This window comes from Nannobrachium achirus (genome assembly GCF_963921795.1).
Source record: "Nannobrachium achirus genome assembly, chromosome: 17".
Lineage (NCBI taxonomy): Eukaryota > Metazoa > Chordata > Actinopteri > Myctophiformes > Myctophidae > Nannobrachium > Nannobrachium achirus.
The window spans coordinates 29012211-29036666 of NC_137824.1; the positions used below are offsets into that span (position 1 = coordinate 29012211).

At 45.5% G+C, this 24456-nt stretch overlaps 1 protein-coding gene across 1 annotated transcript; it reads right to left on the minus strand.

The window, feature by feature from the left end:
- Positions 1-217: 217 nt before the first annotated feature.
- Positions 218-22910, minus strand: maml1 (mastermind-like transcriptional coactivator 1; the record flags this gene model as incomplete). Its single annotated transcript, XM_080746152.1, has 5 exons — positions 218-1320; positions 3002-3134; positions 4482-4742; positions 10132-11598; positions 22557-22910. 5 exons carry the CDS (start codon positions 22908-22910, stop codon positions 218-220), a joined length of 3318 nt encoding a protein of 1105 aa, XP_080602278.1.
- Between the last annotated feature and the right edge of the window lie 1546 nt (positions 22911-24456).

The following is a 24456-nucleotide window of genomic DNA, read 5'->3' on the forward strand; positions in this document are numbered from 1 at the left end:
TAACAGAGCTTAAACAGTGTCTGAATCCAAGGGTGTTCTGGGCTAAGACAAAGCCTAAATCCAAGTTTTCAATACCACTGCTTTTATAAACCATTTAGCGAGAGTGGAACATTTCCAACATCTCCAAATCTGAGATGCACCCTTCCACTCAAGCATGCATTCCCAACCCAATAGGGTTTAAACAGAGCAGGTAACAGTTACACCCAGCTGAGACCGTTCAGTGGTGGCTGGCTAGCAGCTCGTCCAGATCGTCCATCCATTCCTGAGTGCTCTGGCCCTTTAGTAAAGAGTCCAGGTCACTGTCTCCAGGGAAGCTAGTCAGAGCACCAGCCCCCGGTGGCGGGTTGTAGTTGAACGATAACTGCTGCTGCGGCTGCTGCTGCTGATTGGCAGTCCGATTGAGCTGGTAACCTTGGTTACACTGCAGCCCCTGGCGACTGTTGCCCTGTAGCTGTCCGAATGTCCCAAGGTCCGGTAGAACCGCCTGATTCTGGGCAGCTTGCTGCGGCTGGGCCTGTTGCTGCTGGTTAGGCAATGGCTGGCCGAGGGACTGTGGGTTGGGTGGCGCTCTCTGCTGGGCAGTAGCCATGTTGGCTTGCATCATCTGCTGGTTCATGGCAGCCATGGGACGGACATTGGGGTTGGCACCGAAGGGGGCACCACCTGGTGGAAGCTTGGGCATGCGGGTCTGTGACTGTTGCTGCATGTGGAAGGCATTGGGGTTGGCGAAGGCGTTGGGGGGCATGCCTCCATTACTGGAGGGGGGCTGGGCACCGAGGGCCTGCTGAATGCCTTGATGCTGCTGCTGCCAAGCTTGGCTCTGGGAGCTCTGCATGCTACCAGACATAGCGCTAGACATGGAGTTGGGCATGTTAGCTCCTATAGAGTTTGGCATGGAGCCAGGAAGCCGGGCAGCTGCAGCAAGCTGCTGCTGCTTCAAAAGAGCAGCATTGGGTTGGTTTTTGAGGTGCTGCTGTTGCTGAGCCAGTAGGTTCTGTCTGTAGTTGGCACTCATGGGGCCCACCGGCTGCCTCTGCATGCCACCCTGCTGGGAGGGATGCGAGGGGTGGTTTGGGTGAGAGGGGTGCATGTTCATATTACTGTAGAGGACCTGCTGAACGTCCATACCACCCCCACCTCCGCAGGGTGGAAGGCTCATATCGGATTGGCTGGCGGCTGGAGGTGGGGCAACGCCACTAGCTGGTCCCCCACTCTGGCCCATGTTCATTCCCATCATGCCTTGGTTCTGAGGGAACATACGCTGGGCTCCAGGGGCGGAGCCTCCCATGGAGCTGACATTACCCATTGCTTGAGAAGAGCCTGGGAAATTAAAGGGAAGATAAGGTAAATTGATATGCTATAAGACCATAATCAAAAAGTACTCGGCACCTGAGGTGCCAGCCAAAGGAATAAACACTACACAATAAAAGAGTATAGCCGCACACAAGACCAGATCTTCTGTGTTCTAATAAAACCTGCATCGGCATCTACAAGTGTGTGGAATGGATATACTCTTTTATTGTTTATTGCTACAAGACCTACATAACATTACTTTACACATTGACAGCAAAGACCAGTGTAGAGATGGTTAGAAAACAGCATATTTTCTTCCAACATGAACCATCTAAAATAGGAAAATTAAACTGAACATTTCCAAGACCCAGTTTACTTCATTCCAAATGGGAAGTTTAGTTTGGTGCAAGACATACAACACATACTACAAACAGAAGAAATATACTGAAAAGAAAAGTATATAGAAAGTGACAGTAAATAGTTGACAAACAAGTGAAAAGGGGCTGAATAGTCAATTAGAATTGTGTGTCAAACTAGATGACACATGGGGTAAATGAGAACTTCTGTTAAGTTTTGGCCATAGTTTTCAGAACCTACAACCTGAACTATGCACACAGCTATATTTCTCTCCAAAAGGGATAACTAGTCACGTCTAAAATGCTGTGCTTAACACATCGAGTGCCCGGATGTATGACGTGTGTGTGTTGCTGGTGCCCATGGCAACGCGTCATTCTACCTACCGGCGAGAGTACTGGCGAGAAAAGTAATCCGAGTAAATGTAATCGGAGTATGTCCTGTTTATTTCGCGAAAATCTTTTCTTTCAGTCAGGACCGTTTTTTATCATTTCTAAGCCACAGTGTTTGTGTTACGGCAGGTAGAAGAGGCTGCCGTTTTGAAATGAAAGTGATTTAAAAGCTAGATTAGGAGAAAACATCACTTTTGTGCAGCCGGTAAACAGGAAGTCAACGAGCCACACAGCACGTCCGGGTGACGTAATTGCGCGCTGCATGTTGGGAAATGGAGTTTGTTTCATCACCGCGGCAGCCAAGTGCAGTAGCTACAGTACAGTATAGTTTACTGTACAACGCGTCAAACGCGTCGTGGGCCTCCAGCGACATCAAAGAGATTGGCTTGTAGACACCACGTGGGCACCCGATGTGTTAAGAAAGGATTGGTCTTTCACGAAATAAAAATCAACACGACTTTCCTATGGTACAGTCGTGTTGCACTCGTGCACCAATTAGCAGGTTCACTGAAACCAGAGGCCCCTTTGAACATTAGCTAGTTTGCCATTCAAATTAGTGGTAAGCTAAATGTACACAGTAGTGTAGCAACGCTATATTTATTTAGACCAACAATGAAATGCTTGTCCTGAGCATCACAAGAACAACATAGTGGAAATAACAGATCTACAGGTTCACAACACATTGTGAGCTTGTAGATCTGCTTCATTTGAAATGCATTTTTAAATAACTTGTACAGTTGTTTATTGAAGTTATTTGTCATATCTGTGTCATCAACAGCTGCCATGTCCCGGCTATGTCATTCATTACTTGTCAACTGTGCTGTTAATGTACTGTTAATGTACTGTTAATAGTTTAATGTTGGCAAGTTCAGCAAACATGAACACACATTAAAAAAACTATTGCACCATAGTGTAATTTACACCAGTTTGTTTCCCTCTGGGATTAATAAGTGGTTTCTTACCAGTGAACTGGTTGACCTGTTGCTGTTGGAAGGGGTTCTGGTTGGCTGCCTGGCCCGCTTGGTCCTGGTATTGCGGAGGCGGTCGGGTCAGATGTCTCTGGAGTTGTTGCTCTTGCTGCTGTCGCTGCTTCTCCTGGACAGACAGAGATGGACACACAAAAGACTATGAGTCCACATTTATTTGCACATGAAAACGGATTAATTGATATGAAAATAGTAAATTGTGCAGATAAAAAATGCCTAGAAATCCTGTAGCTTAAAAGAACAAACACAATCAAGATGACAATAAAAGACAACCGAATTGGAGAACAAACTACATGATATCAAAGGGGGGGATGGGAGGGCAGTAAAGCCCCTATCAGAGTCGGTACCGCGGTGAAGAGCTATCCACCGCAGTGTAGTCTTTTTGAGTCATAAAACTACAACGTTACGTCATTCCTCGCGTTGAAGAGCTTTCCACCGCGAGTCCCGACACATCTCTCTGTTTTTACTATAAGACAGATCGGCTCTTCACCCCGTTCACTGATTGGTCGACCTGAACCAGTCAGTCACGGTGAATAGGACTTCACAGTGACTTACTATGATGGCCTCCACTTATTTTCTGACTTGAGGTGGAAAGCTTTCCACCTAAAATTTGCGGTGGATAGCTCTTCACCTTGGACTCTGATAGAGGCTTAACAAGCTGAATAAATGACTAATTAGTTAGGCAGTGTCCCTGCAGGCAGATAACACAAACTCATACGAGATGTACATAAAGAAGTGCCAACAACATAGACCAAAACAAACTATACATTTTATGATGAGCCACTGAGATTCATGATCAAATACAAATATGTGAAACTTGGTTCTATGCACAGGTGGCTCCCTCTAGTGTCCAGCTGAGTAGTGGCTGGGGTGGAACATGCTGAAAAATGAATGAATGAAACCACAAAATAGGGCACATGCAGGTTCAGACAGGCACGTACAACTGGAGTCAAACGAAGACAATCCAGTTAAGATGGATGACCTTGCAGTCAGGAGTGAGTGTCCCTGGTACAAAATAATCAAAAATGCTTGTAACGTCTTTAGTTCTACACTGCAGCTCACTATCGAGTTGAAACGACAATAAATCGCAAACTGACTGTATTTGTGTCCATTGCTTGCCTGTTATGTGTTTTTTCATGCACCAATTGTTTTAAAAAACAGAAGAGAGGTTTTGCCAAGAGAGAATTAACACTGGTTAACACTGGTTAAGTGGTTAACACTTAAATCCTTACTAAATTTGTGTTGGTCATGTCCGCTCTGTACTTGGTCGGCTCTTCCCCCCCCCCCCCCCCCCCTACACCAAATATGCTGAAAACAGCTGATCTACAAGCTCACATGTTGCACTGCGGTGGGAGCTTGTAGATCTGCTATTTACTGCAAATGGTATCCCCAGAATAGCAATGCTAGCGTACAAGTGATTTTGCGATGGGAGCAGTTTTTAGAGCAGTTGCAGTACCTGTTCTGCCATTAACTGCTGCTGCCTCTGTCCCATTATGTACTGCTTCTGCTGTTCCAACAGCTGCATCTGTTGCTGCTGATGCTGCTGTTGCTGTTGTTGATGTTGTTGTTGTTGCTGCTGTTGCTGCTGCTGTTTCAGCGCTGCTGCCAGGTAGGCTGCGTTGCCGTGGTTACCCGCCATGGTGTTGCCCCCTGTCTGGTTTGCCATGGCGTTGGCCGAGCCTGGCCCGTGTGGTCCGGTAGGGTACGTGCCCTGGTCCTGTTTACAAAAGAAATAAACAAATTAATATATTACTGTAATTCAGTGTTGTTCAGACGTGAGCCAAGAAGGAGTGCCATTGATCATTTGTGTACATTGCAGAGTGATTACAGGTATTAGAATGAACCAGATCATGTGAGCGAGGTGGAGCAGATTTTGACTGGAGCGAGTTTTCAAAAAGGTCATAACGCACGTCGGAGCAGGGACCGTTATCCACGCCAAGCCACTCTGGTGCAGCTCCTACCACATGTTTGAACATGCCCAGTTTCATGGTCATACACACAGTTAAATCCTTAGCACTGCAAAAAGAGGAGTGCACAATGCATGTCCCTGTTCTAGTAGATCCCATACTTAATTCTGAACTGGCTTCTGTCAGTGAAATCTCTCTACAATCCACAAAGTATGATCATAAAGTCCTTGTCTCAGTTATGTTTATCACCAGTCAATGGAAGGGTATGATTTGATAGGCAAGTGTCAGGTTTTACCTGCCCTACATTCGCTTTGCGAGAGAGCGCTCCAACTGGTTTTGGAAAACCCCAAACGGCCTTAAATGGGAGTTGTGTCATGACCTAAAGGTACGTCCAAAGATACGCCTTCTAAATTGTAGCCACTTGAATGACACACATAGTATAACATAACAATGGTCTTTTAAGTTGGCGCCGACTGACGGAAGAGCTCGCGAACGTCCTGCTAGATATCGCGAGTGTGTGTTGCTGGAACAAGGAAAGGTCGATAATAAAGTAGATGTTCTCCCTAATTGTCTCTCTGAAAACGTTTTAATGTCAACATGTTCAGAAACTTGTTGGTCTAACATTTAATTCGGTGACCATTGGAATGAATAGACTCTAACCTAATTACGGTCTCCTAAAAAGGCAACCAGCTATGTCACACAGATACAGGAAGTAAACCGGAGATGGCATGACTTCACGGCAATCTGTAGAGTAGTGCCGGAGATCACCTGCTCAGAGAGATACAGACGGACAGACATGCTTTTTGCTTTGGCTGTCCAGCCTAGCAGAGACAATCTTATTTTCTTCTGCCCTGCCACAAGCACAGTTGGTCAAGAAGTGGATGTTATATTGTTTAACACAATTTGAGTAATACATGTTTTTGTGGATACAAAATCTAATAAATAAGGAGGGGGGGGGGGGGTACATGAAAGCCATGGCAGCTTAACGAAAAAGACATACATGGACTTATGGCTACAGCAGAGCTGCTGCTGCTCTCGTTACGACGACTTTCAAAAACCTTTACTCAACACATGCACTATTCACCGCTCGTCTGGAGCACAGCATGCCAGCCGGGGCCTGCTAAAAAAAAAAAAAAAAAAACGCTCCACCATGGAAAGATCCGGAAAGTTGGCTAGAGTTGACAAGGCTGGCCCGAAAGGAGCACTGCACGGCTGCCATCCACACGCCTCACGGACAAGAGTTGAGTCAGGGAGAGGTAGGGAGGGATGGGAGTGCAGAAGAGGACAGTGGGGGATAGAGAATGACATAGGGGGTGGGGGTGGGCACAGAGGGAAAGAGAGAGCGACAGATAAGGGATGAGAGGATAGAGGACGAGGTAGAGGGAGGACGAGGTAGAGGGAGGAAGAGCGGTATGGGAGGAAGGAGGGAGAAAGTAAAGAGAATCTAAAAGTTTCTCCTATCGCACCAGGACATTTTTAATGGGTTAGCCAGCTAAGCCATACAGCGCAGCTATATTTAAATGGTGAACAGGGTTGGGGGGGGGGTCTGCACCGAAAATACACTGACCAGGACAGCTGAGAGGTGGTGGGGTGGGGGGTGAGTTCAGAGGCAGAGGAAGGAGAGGGACAGCTAGGGATGGACAGTGAAAAAGTTAAGAGACGGACAGAGTGAGAGAGAAAAGCTAGAGAGCAAGGGGAGGGAGACAGAGGGAGGACAGGACAGGCAGAGAGATATGGGAAAAGAGAAGGAGAGAGAGAAGAGAGAGGGGAAAGACATGGTTGAATGAAAGGCTGCTTTGTCACTTTTCCCCACACATACAACCCCCAACCCCCCGTGTTAGCCTGCACGCCAACTCCTTAGCAACCAGCTGCTTGACCTAGACACACACACACACACACACACACACACACACACACACACACACACACACACACACACACACACACACACACACACACACACACACACACACACACACACACACACACACACACACACACACACACACACACACACACACACACACACACACACACACACACACACACACACACACACACACACACACACACACAGAGTGTTCCCTCAAAGCATGGGGCCCGTGCCAGACATGTAGGACGGGGGGGAAAAAAAGCTTTAAAAAGACAGTCAACTGGCACACAAAAACACAAAAGGCCTCCATAAAGCAGCGCCTATCCCCTTCACAGTCACGTAATCCCCCTGAATTTAATAACTATTTGCATGTTGGGGAACCAGCAAGCCATGGTTTTAAGCCAAACGCCATATCTATCAGTTGGTTGGTCGAGTGACGCTTTGGACACAATGATAAATGGTTCACATTAGACAAATCTACATGACTTTTAGTCAGAGAGCATTTCGGAGTGCATGGTGTCTTCAGTCTGCTGCTCTTAGAAGGGTGTACTGTCTACCTAAGCAGCTAGGAATCTTAAAGGGGTGACTAATTTCAGTTCCCCCTCATGACTTCTTGAAAAAACTATAAAATCCAAACACCAGAATGCTTTTTTTTTTTGAGCTGAGAGATCCGGGGGACTCGAACTGGACAGGACTTTTAGTGACAACTTTTTTATTGGCTTCACCACGATTCCAACATCTCGTATTAAACCGTCAGGTGCCTCATTTTGGTAGCCAATCCACGTGAAGCACGCCGGAACAGGAAGTGGAGCACAAGTGATGTAAACAAAGAAGATGAAAGACAAGCAGCTAATTTCCTCCACTGTTGCCCTCATTTGAATTGGGGCGGGCCATCCCAAACAACTTGGAGCAGACAATGATTTCACATGGGTTCTTTAGCAAGAATTGGACTGTTGACTCATGGACACAGGGCTGATGAGAAAGGTATACCATTTGGTCTCAGTGTCAGTGCACTAATGCCTAGTTTATACTTAGTTACACACATGTGTACCGTGTAACCCACCAAAAATAGCAGATCTACAAGCTCACAACGCATTGTAGTGCCATAAGTTGAGACCTTTTAGATCCGCCATTTCCGGTGTGACACCAGCGCACGAATAAGTGTAACTCAGGCTTAATTCGCTTGGCGTATCAAACAAAAGGACTGGCACTCATGTTGGGAAAGAAAGAAATATCTGTGCCCTGGTAGATCAACAGGCTCAGGCATATATAATAAACATGTGATGTCCTGTGTTGAGTGTTCAAATTCAAACTAGAACTTGCATGATGTCCACTCTCCTTCTCATCTTTCTTGTATCCGTCCACTGTACTATTAAATTAAATAAATACATATTTTTTAAGGGTTAAATGTGTTCTCGCCAACACTAGCCTTCCAATCTTAAAAGTACAAGAAGAAAGCCACTCTTTCGAACTGGATATGCCAGCAGAACGACTATGGCTCATTTTTAACAAGCCCTTATTGTTCACTATTGTAGCACGGTCACCATACTCCATCATACACCAACAGTACACTGGAGGCGCTGTGTTTGTGTGTGCATTAGTGTGCGTGCGTGCGTGCGTGCGTGCGTGCGTGGACATAAAATGGCCATGGAATGTGCTGCAGGCCTAGTTATGAAAGCCGGGTTGTTTGCTGATGCCAGTGAAACTCCTTGGCTAGTCCTTAAATGTTTTATCCAGTGCCATGTTAGACTGAGAGATAGCTGTAATCCAACCTCTGTATAAGTATGCTGTTCCTTATATACTACTAACCTCCACATGTACATTCACAGCATTCATATTTAGCTGTAAATCAAGACTAAGTGCAACTTAGAATGAGTACATATTCGTAAAGCTCAGTTTATACTCCATGGCACGAAGGCGTGCCATCGTGTATAAATTCGGCAGATACGTCTTCATACTGAAATGCAAGTTGCATCTATGATCTTTGCTGGCACAAATAGGAGAGGAATGCAAGGCACATTGCATTACATCATTACTTGCACCTAGGTAGCTGTGTGTGTTTAAGCCCATAGCCCAATCAGGGACCATCATTTTTGGCAACGTCATCATTAACAGCCAATAAGGGACCAGCATTCCTGGTGATGCCAGTGGTGAGCGCACCTCATGGCGCGCTCTTCTGGCACACAAGTAGGCCATACATACAAGACACAAGTTGGCACCTCGACAGAGTGCAGTTCTAGTTGTCATTGCTATACAGGGGGGGGGGGGGGGGGGGGGGGCAGATAGGATGGGAAAGGGAAGATTGGGGGGATGGAGACAGGATGGGTTTTCAAATAGGATTAGAATAACACTAAAAACGTTCACAACGGCAGGGTTTGTTTGGGTGTGTATCTGTATGTATGTAGGTATGTACTGTATGCCCCGCCTCATCCCACATTGGCCAAGCTTTGTGGGACGCTTAATGAAATCAAATCATACATAAAACTGCTCACTTCACACTGGGTGTGATTTGCTTTAATATACTGAAGCAGGGTTTCCCAAAGTGGGTGCTAATTTTTTGTCTGTTCTCAAGGAAACAGATATTTCTCTGTGACATACCGCATCTCAGGTGGAAAGATGTGCACATTTACGTAGCGTAATATGATACAGTATAAGATTCAAATAATGAACAGGGGTGCCATGGATGAAAAGGTTATTTACAGGGGTGCCCTGGGGCAAAAAGATTTGAAAACCCCTGTACTAAAGCCTCACATCTTATAACAATTATTGTGGGCATGCACATGACTACATATTTAATGACAAAAGCAATGCAACAACAGAGGACGCAGAGTTGTGTGTGGGCAAGGCGTGTGTTCCTATTGGTAACAGTTACAACACACACACACACGTTGTGATTCACAGAGAGAAGTTGCGAATGTCTGAGTCATAGTGTTGGGGGCTGTCAGAATACCCGTTGTACCCAAATATGTCAATCTACCTGTGTCCCATATATGGAGATCCCAGGTGTATTGGAATGACCATATAAGGGCATATTGGTTGGATAAGTGGTTCTCTACAACTGGATATCACTTGAGTCCTTACTGCTGCATGCTTTTGAAGTAATTTGGTCCCATATACTGTATGTACATGTCCACTCCATATACTAATCTATACCATCTAATCTATTCTATCGTGAGGGTACAAACATTAGGACATGTTGAGCACTTATTTGCACGTATAAGTCACTCGGTTGCGTTAAAAATAAAAGGCTTTACAAAGAATTTACTGTTACACAAAAACACATAAGGGGTTAGAGAGGTATTTAGAGTTAGACATCAGACTCTTACCTGTGCATGGGGTAGGTGGGGTCTGAATGGCATGCCAGCCTTCTGCTTCATCTGTTGCTGCTGTCTGAGCAGCGACAGCAGCGCTGCCTTGGGTTGGTTCTGAGCATTGGGGGGGCCACGGGGCGGTCCAGGACCCGGGGCCCCCGTCTCGAAGTGGGACAGCGGCTTGGTATTGTTGTAGTTGAGCATAGAGGAAGGAGGCTGGCCTCCGGTCGGTGCTGGGTGGCTGAGAGGGGCCCCTGAGCCTGGGTGGCTGAGCATGTTAGGGTGGCCCCCAGGCCCCGGCATATAACCACCAGCACCAGCCTTGGGCGAGAGCTTGTTTGCTTGGCCAGGCATCAGAAGCTGTTTGGGGGCATTGGGGTTGAAGTCCTGTGGAAAAAGGGATGGACTACTCGGCTTCTCCATCCCAAAGTTCCCCCCAAGTGGGCTCTGAGACGGGTTGACAGTCTGGGGCCAAGATGGCGGATGGGGGTGGGCTCCCTGGGGGTGGAACTTGGCTGCTTGTTGCTGCTGCTGCTGCTGCTGCTTTTGGACCTGATGTTGTTTCTGCTGATGCTGGAGCTGGTTGTGCATCTGCTGGGCTCTCTGTTGGGCAGCAAGCTGCTGAAGCTGCTGGGCTGGGGACAGGTCTTTGGACACCTGGGGTCCAGACGGTAGCAGGTGGTTTGGAGGCTGGTGTTGCCTTGAGGGAGGTGCCTGCTGGGGCTGCTGTGGTTGGGACATAGCTGGGGAGGAGGCACTGGAGTTGGTGGCAGGAGAGTTGGTAGGGATTGCCGGAGGTCCGGACGAGGTGGGTCGGACCTGAGGAGACCCAGTGCGGTCCTGTTCAAAGGCAACCGAGGCTGGGGAATACTCTGCCTTGACGCAAACTAGATCTGGTGGCAGGAGCCCCTGAGAGGACTGGCCGGACGACACCTGGCTCCCTCCTCCAGCACCTCCTGCAGAGGCACCAGCTGCCCCGGCACCCACACCGCTGCCCGGGGTCGGTGCTAGGTCTGGTGGGTCCTTGCGGTCCTCAAAGCCGTCGTTGAGGATGTCCTGGATGTCCTCGTAGGCCACCGAGCGGTTCAGCTCCTCCATCAGCTCTGTCCACTCCTGCTCGTTCAGGTTGAGATCAGGGAACAGGCTGTTGTTGGCTCCACCCCCTGACGGCAGCATGCAGGGCAGGATGTCATCTGGCTCCTGCTTCATCTCCTTCAGCCGGAACTCCTGCTCTGCACTGCATATGTCCCCCGAGTCTCCACCCCGACCATGGTTCCCGTTAGACACCATTGTGTCCCTGATACCGCTGCAAATACCATGCTTAGTGTCCATTGGGGAGCGTGGCGGGAGGCCGCCGTTTGCTGTGCCATTGTCCAGACAGGTCTTTTTGGAGGGAGGGTAGCTGTCGCTGAAGCCATTGACCTGGTCTCTGCCCAGTGGGGAACTTGCACTCTCCAACTTCCTTTTTACGGTTTCCTGGAGCTGGAAGAACAAGACAAGCCAACCGTTAGAATATGTAAAAATAAATGTTTTGTTCACCAGCATGTAAATGAAAATAATGGAGAACATTTGAAATACAGTACATACAACAGACCAGAGCTATTATAAAAAAGAAAACAAAAGGCACTCCTCATGATCTCATCTCAGGTACATGGGCAAGCCATTATACATCAAGCACGTAATATTCATTCTCATATTCATTCTCAGCCGTTTGTTTGCAGAGGGAACGCTTTGAGCTTCAACTGTCACATATGTTTTATCAATTGACTCATTGGGCACAGAAACCTGAGTAGCCTGATATGCTGTGCCTTGTCATCACAGTGTTGGGCACATGCCCACTGCTTTACAGGTATGTTAAGGTCACCACAGGAGGGGGAGAAAGCACGGTGGCCTTGAGGATATAGACCCAGTGTGAACTGGAATATCATAGCTCTGGTCCCTGCAACACCGCCTTCTGCCCCTGACTGACACACGCATTTGTCATGACTGAAGTGTCCCTAGCAGGTCGTTTTTGTGATTGCCTGTAAGAGATAAGAGTATAGGCTAAAATGTCTAAATAACAGCAAGAGATACTTTCACACACAGTCCCAGGATACAAACACCTTTAGGGCATTTGTACTGATGCCTAAAACAGCCATTTGTCTGAGGCAGGGTTACACAGACAAAGAGCTTCCTGAGACAAGTCATCAGATCTGGACGACATCCTCCGGCTAGATCCTAGACTCCAGGTGGGGGCACACATTAGAATCTTGTGATGTCAGCAGATCATCTCAGCCAGAGCTAGTGCCTACCAACTCCCAACAGCTAGCTAATGGACACCTTATATCAGATCAGCTCTGAACACAAACAGCATCCAGAACACATCTCACCCCATAGAGAGCTAATCGAGGTGACCCAAGAACCCAACAACTGCACCTGATTCTCTTTTGACTGGATAGCACTCAACACTGAAGCAGAACTTCTAATGAGCTGAAGTTGTTTGGCTTCAGTTGATGTCAGATATAATACTCAGAGAGGGATCCTAACTTCCAACTTTTATTCCTCTGGGTAGGAACTGGAAGGCATTTCAGGCTGAACTCCTGCTCCATAATATGGACATATTATGTCCCCAGACACTTCGCTCCGATGCACTGAGGTGATCCATGCGTGGACCGTTTGATTGTGCTTGCCTGGTATGCGCGTATCTTCACAGAACAATGACACCACCGTACACATGCACTGAGCGCAGTTCGTTTGATCTGGGTTCTCTCACACATTAGGTGCGTCTGGCTGATACTAAATAATGCCAGCTTAGAGAAGAGAGTGTGAGACACAGAATAATAGAAAGACAGAGAGAAACAGAGAGCACAAGGAAGACAGAAAAGGAGTGAAATAAAAATAAAAAGAAAGCAAGGGGGCAACAGTGAGAGCAACAGAGAGAGATGCACTTAGGTGCAGGCTGTACATTCAGCTAGCTCCGATCAAGGGAAGAAATAGAGAAAGAAACAAAGAGAGATGAACATAGAGGAAAGAAAGAGAGCAGCAACCATGCAGTCTCTCTCTACTGGGTCGCTGTGTTAACCTCTGCTCTCCTCCTCGGGAAAAGAAAACTCTGTTGACTCACTCCACAACCTGAAAAACTGGTCTGAATCCTCCGACCCCCCCCCCCCCCCCCCCTCCAAGCCGCCTCCAACCACCAGTGCTACTCCTGACTACCACAGACTCTGGGCCACATGAATCTAATTACCATGTGTATAGTTCCAAGGGGGAGCGGTGGAGCACCCCACAACAAAAGACCAAGCACCAGGGCTGTGGATGGGGAGGGGGGAGCAGGGAGCGTGCCGAATTCCTTCCCGAGCCCCAAAGAAGGAAAAAAGTCAGCTCCTCTTTGAAGCTGCTTTAACGTCGGACAGCTTCACACAGCCTTGGGAGGATGAACGTACGTCCCGAAGCGCCAATCGATTGTACGATTATATGGCATGGGGCCGGTTAGGTGAGGGTTAATGCTGAAGGCAGCAAAGACAAGGAGGTGGGCTCGGCACTACCAACATCCCACAACACTGGACTGATAATGCCTTTAAGTGGCTTATTCACAAATGTTTCAACTTTCAACCTGTCGATACAAGAAAGGGAGGGAACAGACACTAAAGGCCTGAACAGATCAAGGTTGTCAGTCAGGCAATAATAACTGGCCATATTATGGGCAGTGTGTCCACAAATCAGGCATTAGTCGGGTCAGATCAATTGATTTAGTATTTTCATTCGGTGGCACATTTTCCCTTAAAATAGATACTGTATACACGTTTTCTCAACCCTCCCCCAGGGCGGCGCCATTGTACCTGCGTGCTGGTGTTTAACTTTTCTTTCCTCATGGACCTACCTGTGGATTATACTAGCAAAACACCCTTTTCTGGTCTATGTGGTTGAAATTGACACTCGCTGATACTCTGCACCTTAATCTCATGTGCAACCCACTGGTAAACTTCTTGCACTAATGCAGTAATGACATGAACAGTGTATACCAGCCGCTATGCTCATGCACCTTATTTATAAACATCATGTGCATAATGTTTTTGGATGGATATGCATATATGGATATGTAATGTAAATATAACTTATTTTTGTATTCCTTTTTTTCTCCTTCCCTTTCCCCTGCCTCCTCTAATTTAATTTCTCTTTCTGGAAACTATCAAATGATGGAGCTTGCACAACAATTATGTTCACCTACTGTTTTACACCTGTAAACCTGTGATGTGGCAATAACAATGTAATTGACCATATCACCACCAGTAGTGAGAACTGGGGTACTCGTTATGTTAACACTGAGGCATAAACAAGCAGCAGTCAACGCTCACATAAACAACAACAAGGCCATGTTCACCATCTGTCACAATGTCACTAGAGGGTGAGACTTTGTCAATAAACCTATTTTGAGGTTTTGGCTTCTGTTATCACTGCACTTGGCCAACTGAAAAGTATTTTCTATAGTACAGTTTGACAGGGTTTCAGTTTTTCCTTCGTATCACATCAACATACAAAGAACCACCTCAGGGCAGGATGCAGGCATGTTGACTAGTCTAACTAAACTATTTTGTTTACTCGCATCCTAACAAATCATTTCCATTCCAGCAGTGATCTTTATTAACACACAAGCATCAATCAGTGTTTTTATCCTGTTGGCTTATAACTGTGAGAGTGGAGTAGGTGTCCTTATTGCTTAAAGGCCTGAACAGATTTCTAGAGTAGAGGGTAGCACGGGTCCAAAAAATGGGAGCCGAGCCATAATGGAGCCGAGGAAATTTGGACCGAGCCAAATGGCCCCGAGAAAAAAATACAGATTTTCTAGCCCCTGCCCGAAATGGATCTGAGAGTGATTGGACCCCAAAATGGAACCGGTAGAAACGGACCCGATCTGGCCAAGTCTTTGGCCCGAACTGTGTCCGATGCTATAAATAATGCTTATTTTTTTACCATTACTTTTGAGACAAATAGCCTAGACACTAGCGCAGCAGCCCTCCGAGGACCGAGAGGTGAGAGCTATTATTGCGGAGGTTTGCGTGCGCCGTGCGTCATGCAGAACAGTTCGATTTTCAGCTCAGTCCCCAGCTGAACAATCACTGTGATACCACCAACCTGTCCAGTGAGAGTGTTACTGTCCAGTCAGTGTCCACGACACCACAGCTCGCATTACAAAACTTTCCTCCTCCTGCGCTCTCGGCTGCCCCATCATAGCTCCTTTCGGAACCACTCGCTCCACATCTCGGAGCGGCATAGCCGGGGAGCGAGTGGTTCCGAAAGGAGCTAGTGTAATCACAGCCATAGACGAGACTCAGCTGGCTCGCGTGCGTCGTTGCTTTTGTGTTGCAGATAGACAGATTTTCGCAGACTTTATGTCGCCCATCCCCGCAGATGATGTCCAGAAACATGTTCTATATAGGCTAAATGACATTCCAAACTGCTGCATCATCCACGTGGCCTCTGTTTGCATTTCACCTTGCAAAAAAAAAAGAACCTCCATGATTTTCACTTCAGCAGCAGCGCAACACTTGAGTTTGGATGTGCTGAACGGGACTCATTCAATAAGCGAGACGATAATATGGATTTGGGAGCGTGATTACAATGCATGTCTCATTAAAAACAATATATATTTTAAAGTTGAAGGGTATATACACAGTATATTTTTACATCTCGGGTCCTCTCGGATCCTTGTGGGTAAATGCATTTTGGACAGCCCCGAACGGACCCGAGGCAATTAGACCCTACCCTACCCTGACCTGAGGGACAAGTGAATATTTTAGACCCGAAACGACTCGGGTCTCGGGTTATCGGGTCCTGGAAGACTACGTACAGATTTTGTCAAACAGGGTTTTGATGTTCTATACCGTTTGCCTTTAACTGAATTCCAAAATGTGTGGCCCCTCAAAAAAGGTCCATTTGAACTCTTAAAGGTTAAAATAAAAGTTGCACTTGTTTTTCACGCTGAACAGTTTTGATTAATTTTCTCTGTTCAGCAGTTGCTCTGCCTCCGCACGCGTTCAGTTCTGTGAGTTCACACTGCTCCCAGTAGTTTCCACCTCTCCACTGCTCATTCACTGCAGGTGACGTCACAGCCTCACACACAGCCAGTGTTACAAAGCCTTGAGCCCCCCCCCCCCCCCCCCACAAGGCACCAGCATAACCTTTGAAATCAAGCTAAACCCCCCTCAAAAATGTCTCCTCGTATTTGCACGAATCCTGAGGATGACCTATTTTGGATTCAAAAAGGTTATTTAGCTAAAAAGCTACAAGTTTGAATAACTGATCATTATAACATTACTATTATGATGGGTTTCAATTTGCTACTGGTGCAAAGAGCCGACAGGATACTTACAAGGGCTTTCATAGGTTCTAAGAAAAGCATGATAAACAGTCTATGAAGCAATACATTTTTATTGTTCCCATTTTCCCTCATTATTGAGCTAAATTGCATTGTTTAACTTGTCTTGCCATCGTTTCAAAATGAATCCAAATATTGTTTAATAACTCAATGCTAACAAAGGTTTGCCATGTGTCACTTCAGCACCTCTATGCTATCCTCTGGATGCCAGTGAGCCTGTCCTTGTGTTACCAGCTTCCACAGCCACACATACAGAGTGAAAGATAATTAGTGGAGCGAGTACAAACAATAAAGGCCTGGTTATACTACACAGCTCTGTTTATACTACAATTTGGTGTATGCAGCAGATGCCCACGCGTTCAAGAGCAAGAGCACACAGCAGGCTTCACTCACTACGAGGCACAATCTAATGATCTTCTTCCAGACAACTGAAGGACTTGTGCCATGGCAGCAGGAGGACATTGTGAGATAAGATTTACTGACTTATAGTTTTCATACAATTTATCTTGCGTCCATTCCATTATTCTCTGAAGACCTCAGATGCTTAGAAATTGCTTCAGGAAAGTATGTTTTTATGTATTGATAAGCTTGCCAATGACTGCTTGCCAATGAATTAATGAAATATAATGGCGACAGATATGCGCTCAACCGCTCTTATCCCCACACCAAATGATCAGAACGATCATTATCATATTGTTATCTAGATATGAACATGCAAGATATTAACAACTCAAAAGGGAATGTTACGAAAGGTATAATTTATGTACAGCTTAAGCCAGTCAATCACAAACATCCCTTCACACTCCCGAGTGTGTTTAATTGCTTTTTTCTAATTCAGCTCATTAAAGTCCATTTCCCCTGCAGGTCAAATATAAAAAGGTTAAAGACTATTCAGCTTTGGCACAGGGGTGTGCATGAGACACGATCACATGCAACTGGTCATCTTTGCAACGCTGTAGAGGGAACAGATAGGAACAAACTGAAGAAGGGCTTATCCTCTTATTGTATGTATTTATTGTTGTTGCATGTTTTTAAGATCTCATTGTGTCTATTATGCATTTTAAGTAATAATTATGTCAAAAATGTCTGTCTTTGTGTGTTGATCACTGTAAAAATTAATGTAACTAATGAAAACGACATTTCTGGCCAAATTCTAAACATTGTCTGATCTCAGAATTCAATACTCTTGAGCAGTTTGTGGCCCCTAGTGGCAGAGGGGGGGATGCATGTAGCTTTTCATTCCTGCACAACCACATCACATTCACTGGTGGTCCGTCAGTGTAGCCTACTAGAACTAAGTTCACTGAGAGACTCAGCACCATATTACCACTGATAAAGGCATGGAGGGGAGGTTGAAAAACAGTGTATTCCTTTTTAAATGGCATTGTCTGTTTCTCTTCCTCAGAGAAAATAGAATTTAAAAAAAGAAAATGCACACCTCGAGTGAAACATTGCATTAAACCTAGACAGACATACATCAATCCAAAGCAAAAATAATGTAATCAATGGTTTAGATTATTAATTTCTTAGATGTGGGTCTACAACTAGTATAGTTTGCAGATTTTTGTAATATACAGCCCATTGTCAGGGAGAGGGAGAAAGAGAGCTAGACTCAGCTTGGTGGTGTCCGATAAGGGTAACCAGTGATGAGTCAGCTGTGTGGGCACTGGGCAGCCAGTCTCCGGGGGGTGGAGGTTTCTGCTAATACTCCTGAGTCATCCCACAGGGCTACAGTCATATTGTCCTGGCGCAACAGTGCCCAAACAGTGTGGGCTGTAGTTCTATAAGCCAACTGGATTCTATAGTTTACAGCAGCCTTTTTGCTTAAAATCCAAACAGAGATAGTCAAGTCTGGTCCTGACACTGCATAATGGCATGGTTCCTGTAAAAATAGCAAGCTAGGGAGGGACATGTCAGGGATATCGATTGGCATTTACCATATCCAATGAGACGAGGTTAGGATGAGTGACAGCCTGACAAACAATGTCAAAGTTTCTATCTGCAGAATGCTCAAGTAGAAATTTTTGAAAACAAACATTTTAACTAGCAGCTGCACGTGTGGCATTAAATATTGAGCAACTACTTTATCCATTTATTACCTCAAATAAAAAGGATGTTTACAAACAAGCTGTGAGAGATCCGCAACGGGTGCTCTATTTCTCCTTCGCTGCCTGTGTCAGCTCATGTCAGCAGAGCAGACAGCTGCATGACAGAGGAGCAACAGCATGAGTCTGTGACCCGGTCCCTGTTACAACACTAGCGATAGTTTATGCATGTTATTTAGTTGTCAGTCTGTCAACTTTGTCTGTCTACAACGGCTAGTGTAAAACTTTAACATTCACTATATTCACACAACAGTTTGTATCTGTCCGTTTCAAGTGGTGTTGCGTACAGCGAGAGCCAGGTGACGGCTGTGTCAAGCTCTTTGCCTGGCCAGAAAACAGCTGTCTAACTTGCTCAGCACTGAGCTGCAAAATGACATTAGCTAATTTTATAATCTTAATAGAGTATATAAGCATAAACAAAATGCTTCACAAGAACAATGTTGTTAATGGTGTAACTAAGATATTCGTTGAGAAACGCAGCATATTTTATATACAGCTAAAGAGTAAACCATGAAGTAAAGGTCTATAGCTGGGGGATGACAGGCCGGGAGAGAATTCTCTCTTTCTGGTGGATGAGGAGAAATAGAGAAGAGGGGGGTTTCCACAGATACAGAGTTTATATAAATGGGGGCGGGACATAAATATTGAACAAAAAATGGAATTAAGTTTTCAATGTGTCATCACATTCCCCCCACCTTTCGCTAGGGGAAAAAAAGAGAAATACAATGACAGCTACCTAGAAACAAAAGAGAAATACAATGACAGCTACCTAGAAAACAATGTCATTCTACCTTCCCTCTTAAACCCTCTATAATTAGTGTAACAGACCTGAGTTGACTGCACGCTGTGAAAATGAATGGGCAGTTTACTTCCGGCTCCTCACTGCGATGCCCTAAACTGTCAGAGGGTGATAGCTCTGTGATCAACTTTGGGACTAAAAAGTTTATGAAATGCTAGACTGCTAGTCAACACACAGAAGCTGACTTGAGACAGAAATCCTGAAAAAGGAGGAACAGGATCCAAATTTCACCTGGTAGCCAGGGGGACCCAAATGGATCATTCCCACTCAGGTTTCTAATGTTTATTGTAATAGCGCAAAACTATATCGTAGCATAAAAAAAAGAACAGTCACTGTTCATTACTCTGCACCTTTCTGTAGCTCCCTCTGAGAGAACATGGCAAGGCTATGAGGAGCATGATCAGCCAAAGCATAGCACCATGAGAGGAAATTGCCCGTTAACATTTAATATGGGTTTAATTAACACTCTAAATGATGGAATCTGGATGACCTAAAGCAGGCTGCATTAGAGATGTCTGAACGTAGTGGGATTTTTACCAGTTTTACTCAACACATTAACATCATTAAGAACAACGCAAAAGATGGAAAGCTACATCAACATCAACTATATGAACCGCAGTCGGAGTGTCCCTATTCTGGGAGCGAACATTTGGCAAAAATAGCCAATCTACATGCTCCCAGATACCTGTCAAACTACTTATCTAGACTCTAGAGTGAGTGCCAATGGGTATAACAGCAGAAGGAGCTCAACTGACCTCGTTCCTCCAAATTCGAGCTCAAACATGTGGAAAAATGCATTCTATATGCTGCCACCAAAATGTGGAATCAATAACCTACCAAAATACATTAGGGTTCCCAAATCCCTACACAGACACAAAGCTAACCTAAATAATGACCTTAAAATACAATTAGCAGTTTAACTCCTTGAACACCTAAATAGTAGAATCCTCTATCCCCGCATGTAGCTCGTTGGCATCCTTCAAAACTGCCTTGAAAACTCACCTTTCAGGAGGCCAGAGAAGGAGGTAGTTATCACTTCTCCCATAGACAGGCGAGAAGAGAGCACCATGAATTAAATACAGAGGGCTTCCAACATAAAAAAAAGACAGTTAAAGGTCTTATTTGGGATGTTACTTTTAGCAGGGTGTTCAACTGTACTTGTACTGTACTACATTTCAATTGTATTGACTAATGACTATACTTGCACTGTTCTCCATTTTCGTCTAATAAAATAATCAAAAAACCTGCCCCCCTCTCCTTTCTCTGTAAATATACCTTATTATGCGAAAGAGTTTTATTCCAATATGTGTTGTATTATATGTTACTAATGAATTGAGTGCAAATGGAAGTATTTGTGTTATCATTTTAGCATAACAAACGTTTTAATAATTTCAATTATTCAATCAATGAATCACAATGTGTTGCATTGATAGATCAGCTATTTTCTGCTAAGACATTTAGTGAAAACAGGAGCCGCCTAGTAAGGTCCCAGGTTCGATTCCCTGCCGCGGCAATGTGTCGAATGGTGCCTGAGCAAGACCCTTTACCCCGAACTGCCCTCTCAAGACTACTACTACCATCTCTAGTATATAATTCAGCATCTTTATTATCGCTAATTAGGTGGGCTTCAGAGTCATTGCTAAAAGAAGTGGAGTCACAGTGGAGATATTAGCTTTGACTCCAATCCACAGCTTCCAGGATGGTGTGGCAACACGTGACCGTGACTGGTCTGGCCCCACTGACTAATACATCTGTCTGTAAAAAGGTGCCAACAACACTGAAGACTTATATGGTGAATTAGTTGTTGACTTGATACAAGTGTCAAGTCACACATGAATAGGAAGGAAATAGAATCTCACGGTCACCCTCCACTTTTCCCCATAAACAAAATGACATGCTTGATAACAGCCAAGGAATACAAGACAGAAATACAGCATTTAAGTAATTTTCTTCTTGCACTTCATATTTCACTGTGAAATTGTGCTGAACAAATTTCTATGCCAACCTCTGGAGCAGTGTTTCTCAAAGTGGATTCAAGGGACTTTGTGGGTTCCTTTATGGGGGTCTAACTTGTCTGTAACAGCCTACAATTTGTATACTGTCAGAGTTAAGGGGAGACCTTGAAATGTAAAAGTTTGAGAAACACTGCTCTAAAGAGCCATGTGTTTTGAACTGGTAAGATGGAAGCTAAGCAGCAGGGCAACACCACACTTCCTCTGTAAACTATAGCTAACATAGTAAAGGACAACAATGAGATCATGTGACAGCGACCAGCCAGCATGGCCACAACTTTCCTACTTCAAATCATTGCAGCTGCACACTTCTCTTTGACTGTGGTTTCACTTACACCGTCCGGAGCAGGGACTAATCTGAACATGCTCCCTCATTCTGCTCATTGAAGAGAGACCACATCAATGGCACACATTTGGATGAAATCCCCCTTGAGCTGTCATGCTTAGTGATGTCTGTAGTGCTGAAGTATGTACACAGTGAAATTCTCAGTGTTGATTCATCCATTTGCAACTCTGGAAGTCTACATATGTAACCCCCTCTTCTTTTCTCTTTCTTGAAAAACAACAACAAATGATGGCGCTTGTACAAAAACGAATTCCACCCACTTCTTTACACCTGTGATGTAAAGCTGATTCTTTTGTAGACTCCCCCAGGGGTTCTTGAGGGAGTTCCAGGGTGTCCCCAGCTAAATGATAGTTAGCTGGGGACAATTCATTTGTACACTCTGTTAAATTAACGTTGATTCTTGAAATTAATATAGTTGAGAATCACTGATATAGCCGTATGAATCTTCTCATGAGGGTCACTGGCGTATCTTTTCAAATGGGGTCTGTCTGTGACTCCACAGGCTAATAAGTGTCAATTTCGGGGTCCTTGACATGAAAAAGTTCAAGAACCACTGCTCTAAGAGCTTAATGTTAAAGTGTATGACCCACTGACTGTGGGTTTAACATGCTGCCACCCTGCACCCTCCTATTCCAGCTGTGGTCACTGGTCACTTACCGCAGTGGTTCTCAAAGTGGATTCCTGGGACTGTGTGGGTTTCTTTAGGGGGGGTGTAAATTGACCCATACAAGTCTGTAACTCTGACAGTGTACAACCAAATGAACCCATGGTCAGAGTTAAGGGGAGACCTTGAGATTTCAAAGTTTGAGAAACATGTACTCACCGCGATCAGAGTGCTGTTCCTGCTCTGCTCCCCGGGCGCTCCACCACTGTCTCCCAGGTCCGTGTTGCTGCCCCCGGTCCCGGGGCCTCCTCCTCTCTGCACGCCGGCCTGCTGGTCACCACCGCCGCCGCTCTGAGGCTGCGGCTGCCGGTGCTTGTTGGACCTCTTGGCCTTGGTCTGCAGGCAGCGCTGGTGCAGCGCGAAGGTCTGCTGTCGCTCCAGGTCGAGCCGCTCCAGCGCCGTGTTGTCGTAGCGCTTCTCGCAGCCGTTGTGGTGCCTCCGGAACAGTTCGATCCGCCGGCGGAGCCTCTCCATCACCGCGCTGTGTCGCGGTACAACAAAATCCGCCATCATCAATCAATTCTTGTTTTTGCCTTTTCTTTTTTTAGTCAATCCGGACTCAGGTTTCGTCCAGAAAAACGCTGAATTTGCTTCTATTCAGTAAAGGGCGTGTATACACCCCCCTCCTGCCCCTTTACAAAGAATCCACTACTGGCTCCATAGAGTCAACCTTTGTCTTGCTAATGGCCTTTTAGTCACAGGAGCAGAAGATTTTTTAAAACGGAAAGGGCAGCAAAATGTCTCTCTAACCTCCCCGTTTGTCAATTAGAAATCAATTTAACGTTAGTGAACTGCATTTGGTCCCCCATTCTCTGCGTTAACATTTCACCATCACTCGTTATCAAACTGAAGCCAGAGACATCGTATGTCTTGTTTGACAAGTAACACAGAAAAACATAAAATAAAATAATACCCAACAACAACAAAACAGACATTCGTCCTGTTTTGGATGCAAACAAGGCACCACTTGCCAGTGGATGTGCAGATCAGATCTAAAGCTACATTTCCATCAATGAACTGTTGGCTTTAACTCTCACATTCCTACACTCAACAAATCAAAGTTGAGAGCCAAGCGTCGAGAAATCCTACAACTTAAACTAAAGAGAACTTTAGTTATTTATCATTTAAGTTTCCCTGTAAAGCAAACTTCCCCGGCTCCAGTCGTCACAGGCAAACACATCGTGCTGATGATACACATCATGTAAACATACAGATCACATCGCTTTACTTGTTCCAAAGTTTATTTTGCTAACGCGTTAGCTGGATTAGCTCGCCTGTGCGCTAGCTAACCGTAACGATACGAGAGCTCTGGTCCTCTCTCTCTCTCTCTCTCTCTTGCCTTCTTCTCCTCACAAACTTGACAAGTGTAAAATAAACCTACAAAAAAAAACATCCGTTAAACAAACAATTTCAACCTACGGTCACATTTCAAAACGCGACGAGGCTCAGCAGGAGCCAGTTCGCCTAAAAGACAAGCATAGGTTGCGAGTTGACTTACTTTAAATCAGATGTTTCTTTACTGCATCTGTCTAGCAAAACAGCTGATCCTCCACTCCTCGGTCTGGCTAAGCTATAGCCGCTAACCCTGCTAACAGCTACACTGCTGCTGCACTGAGGCTACGGATGTAGCTTAGCACGCTAGCCGGGCTAGCTAGCTAGCTTGACAGCGTTTAAACAAAGCATGATGATGCTCCTCCTCACACTTTGACCAAAATGATTAGTTCTCGTCCAAGAGTTCTCTCTGTGTGAAACAGACCGACCGAGCCGTGGTGTCCGAGTGAACAGGCGGTCTGTCCGTGTTCTCTTGGGTTGTAAAAATAAAAATGAGCCAGTCCGAAATAAACAGCCGAGGCTCGACTGTGTCCCCTTCTTTCTGCTGGTTCTATTGTTTTCCAGTGGACAACCAGCTCTTCATCGCCATTTTGGAGTGAGTTTTTTTTTCTCATCACCAACAGCACGGTTTCCCAAGCAGTGGGTCGGGACCCGTGTGGGTTCAAGTGTGGGTTGCGGATTTTTTTTTAAATGGGTATCTTAATCTATCTTTTTGTTTGTTTCCAAC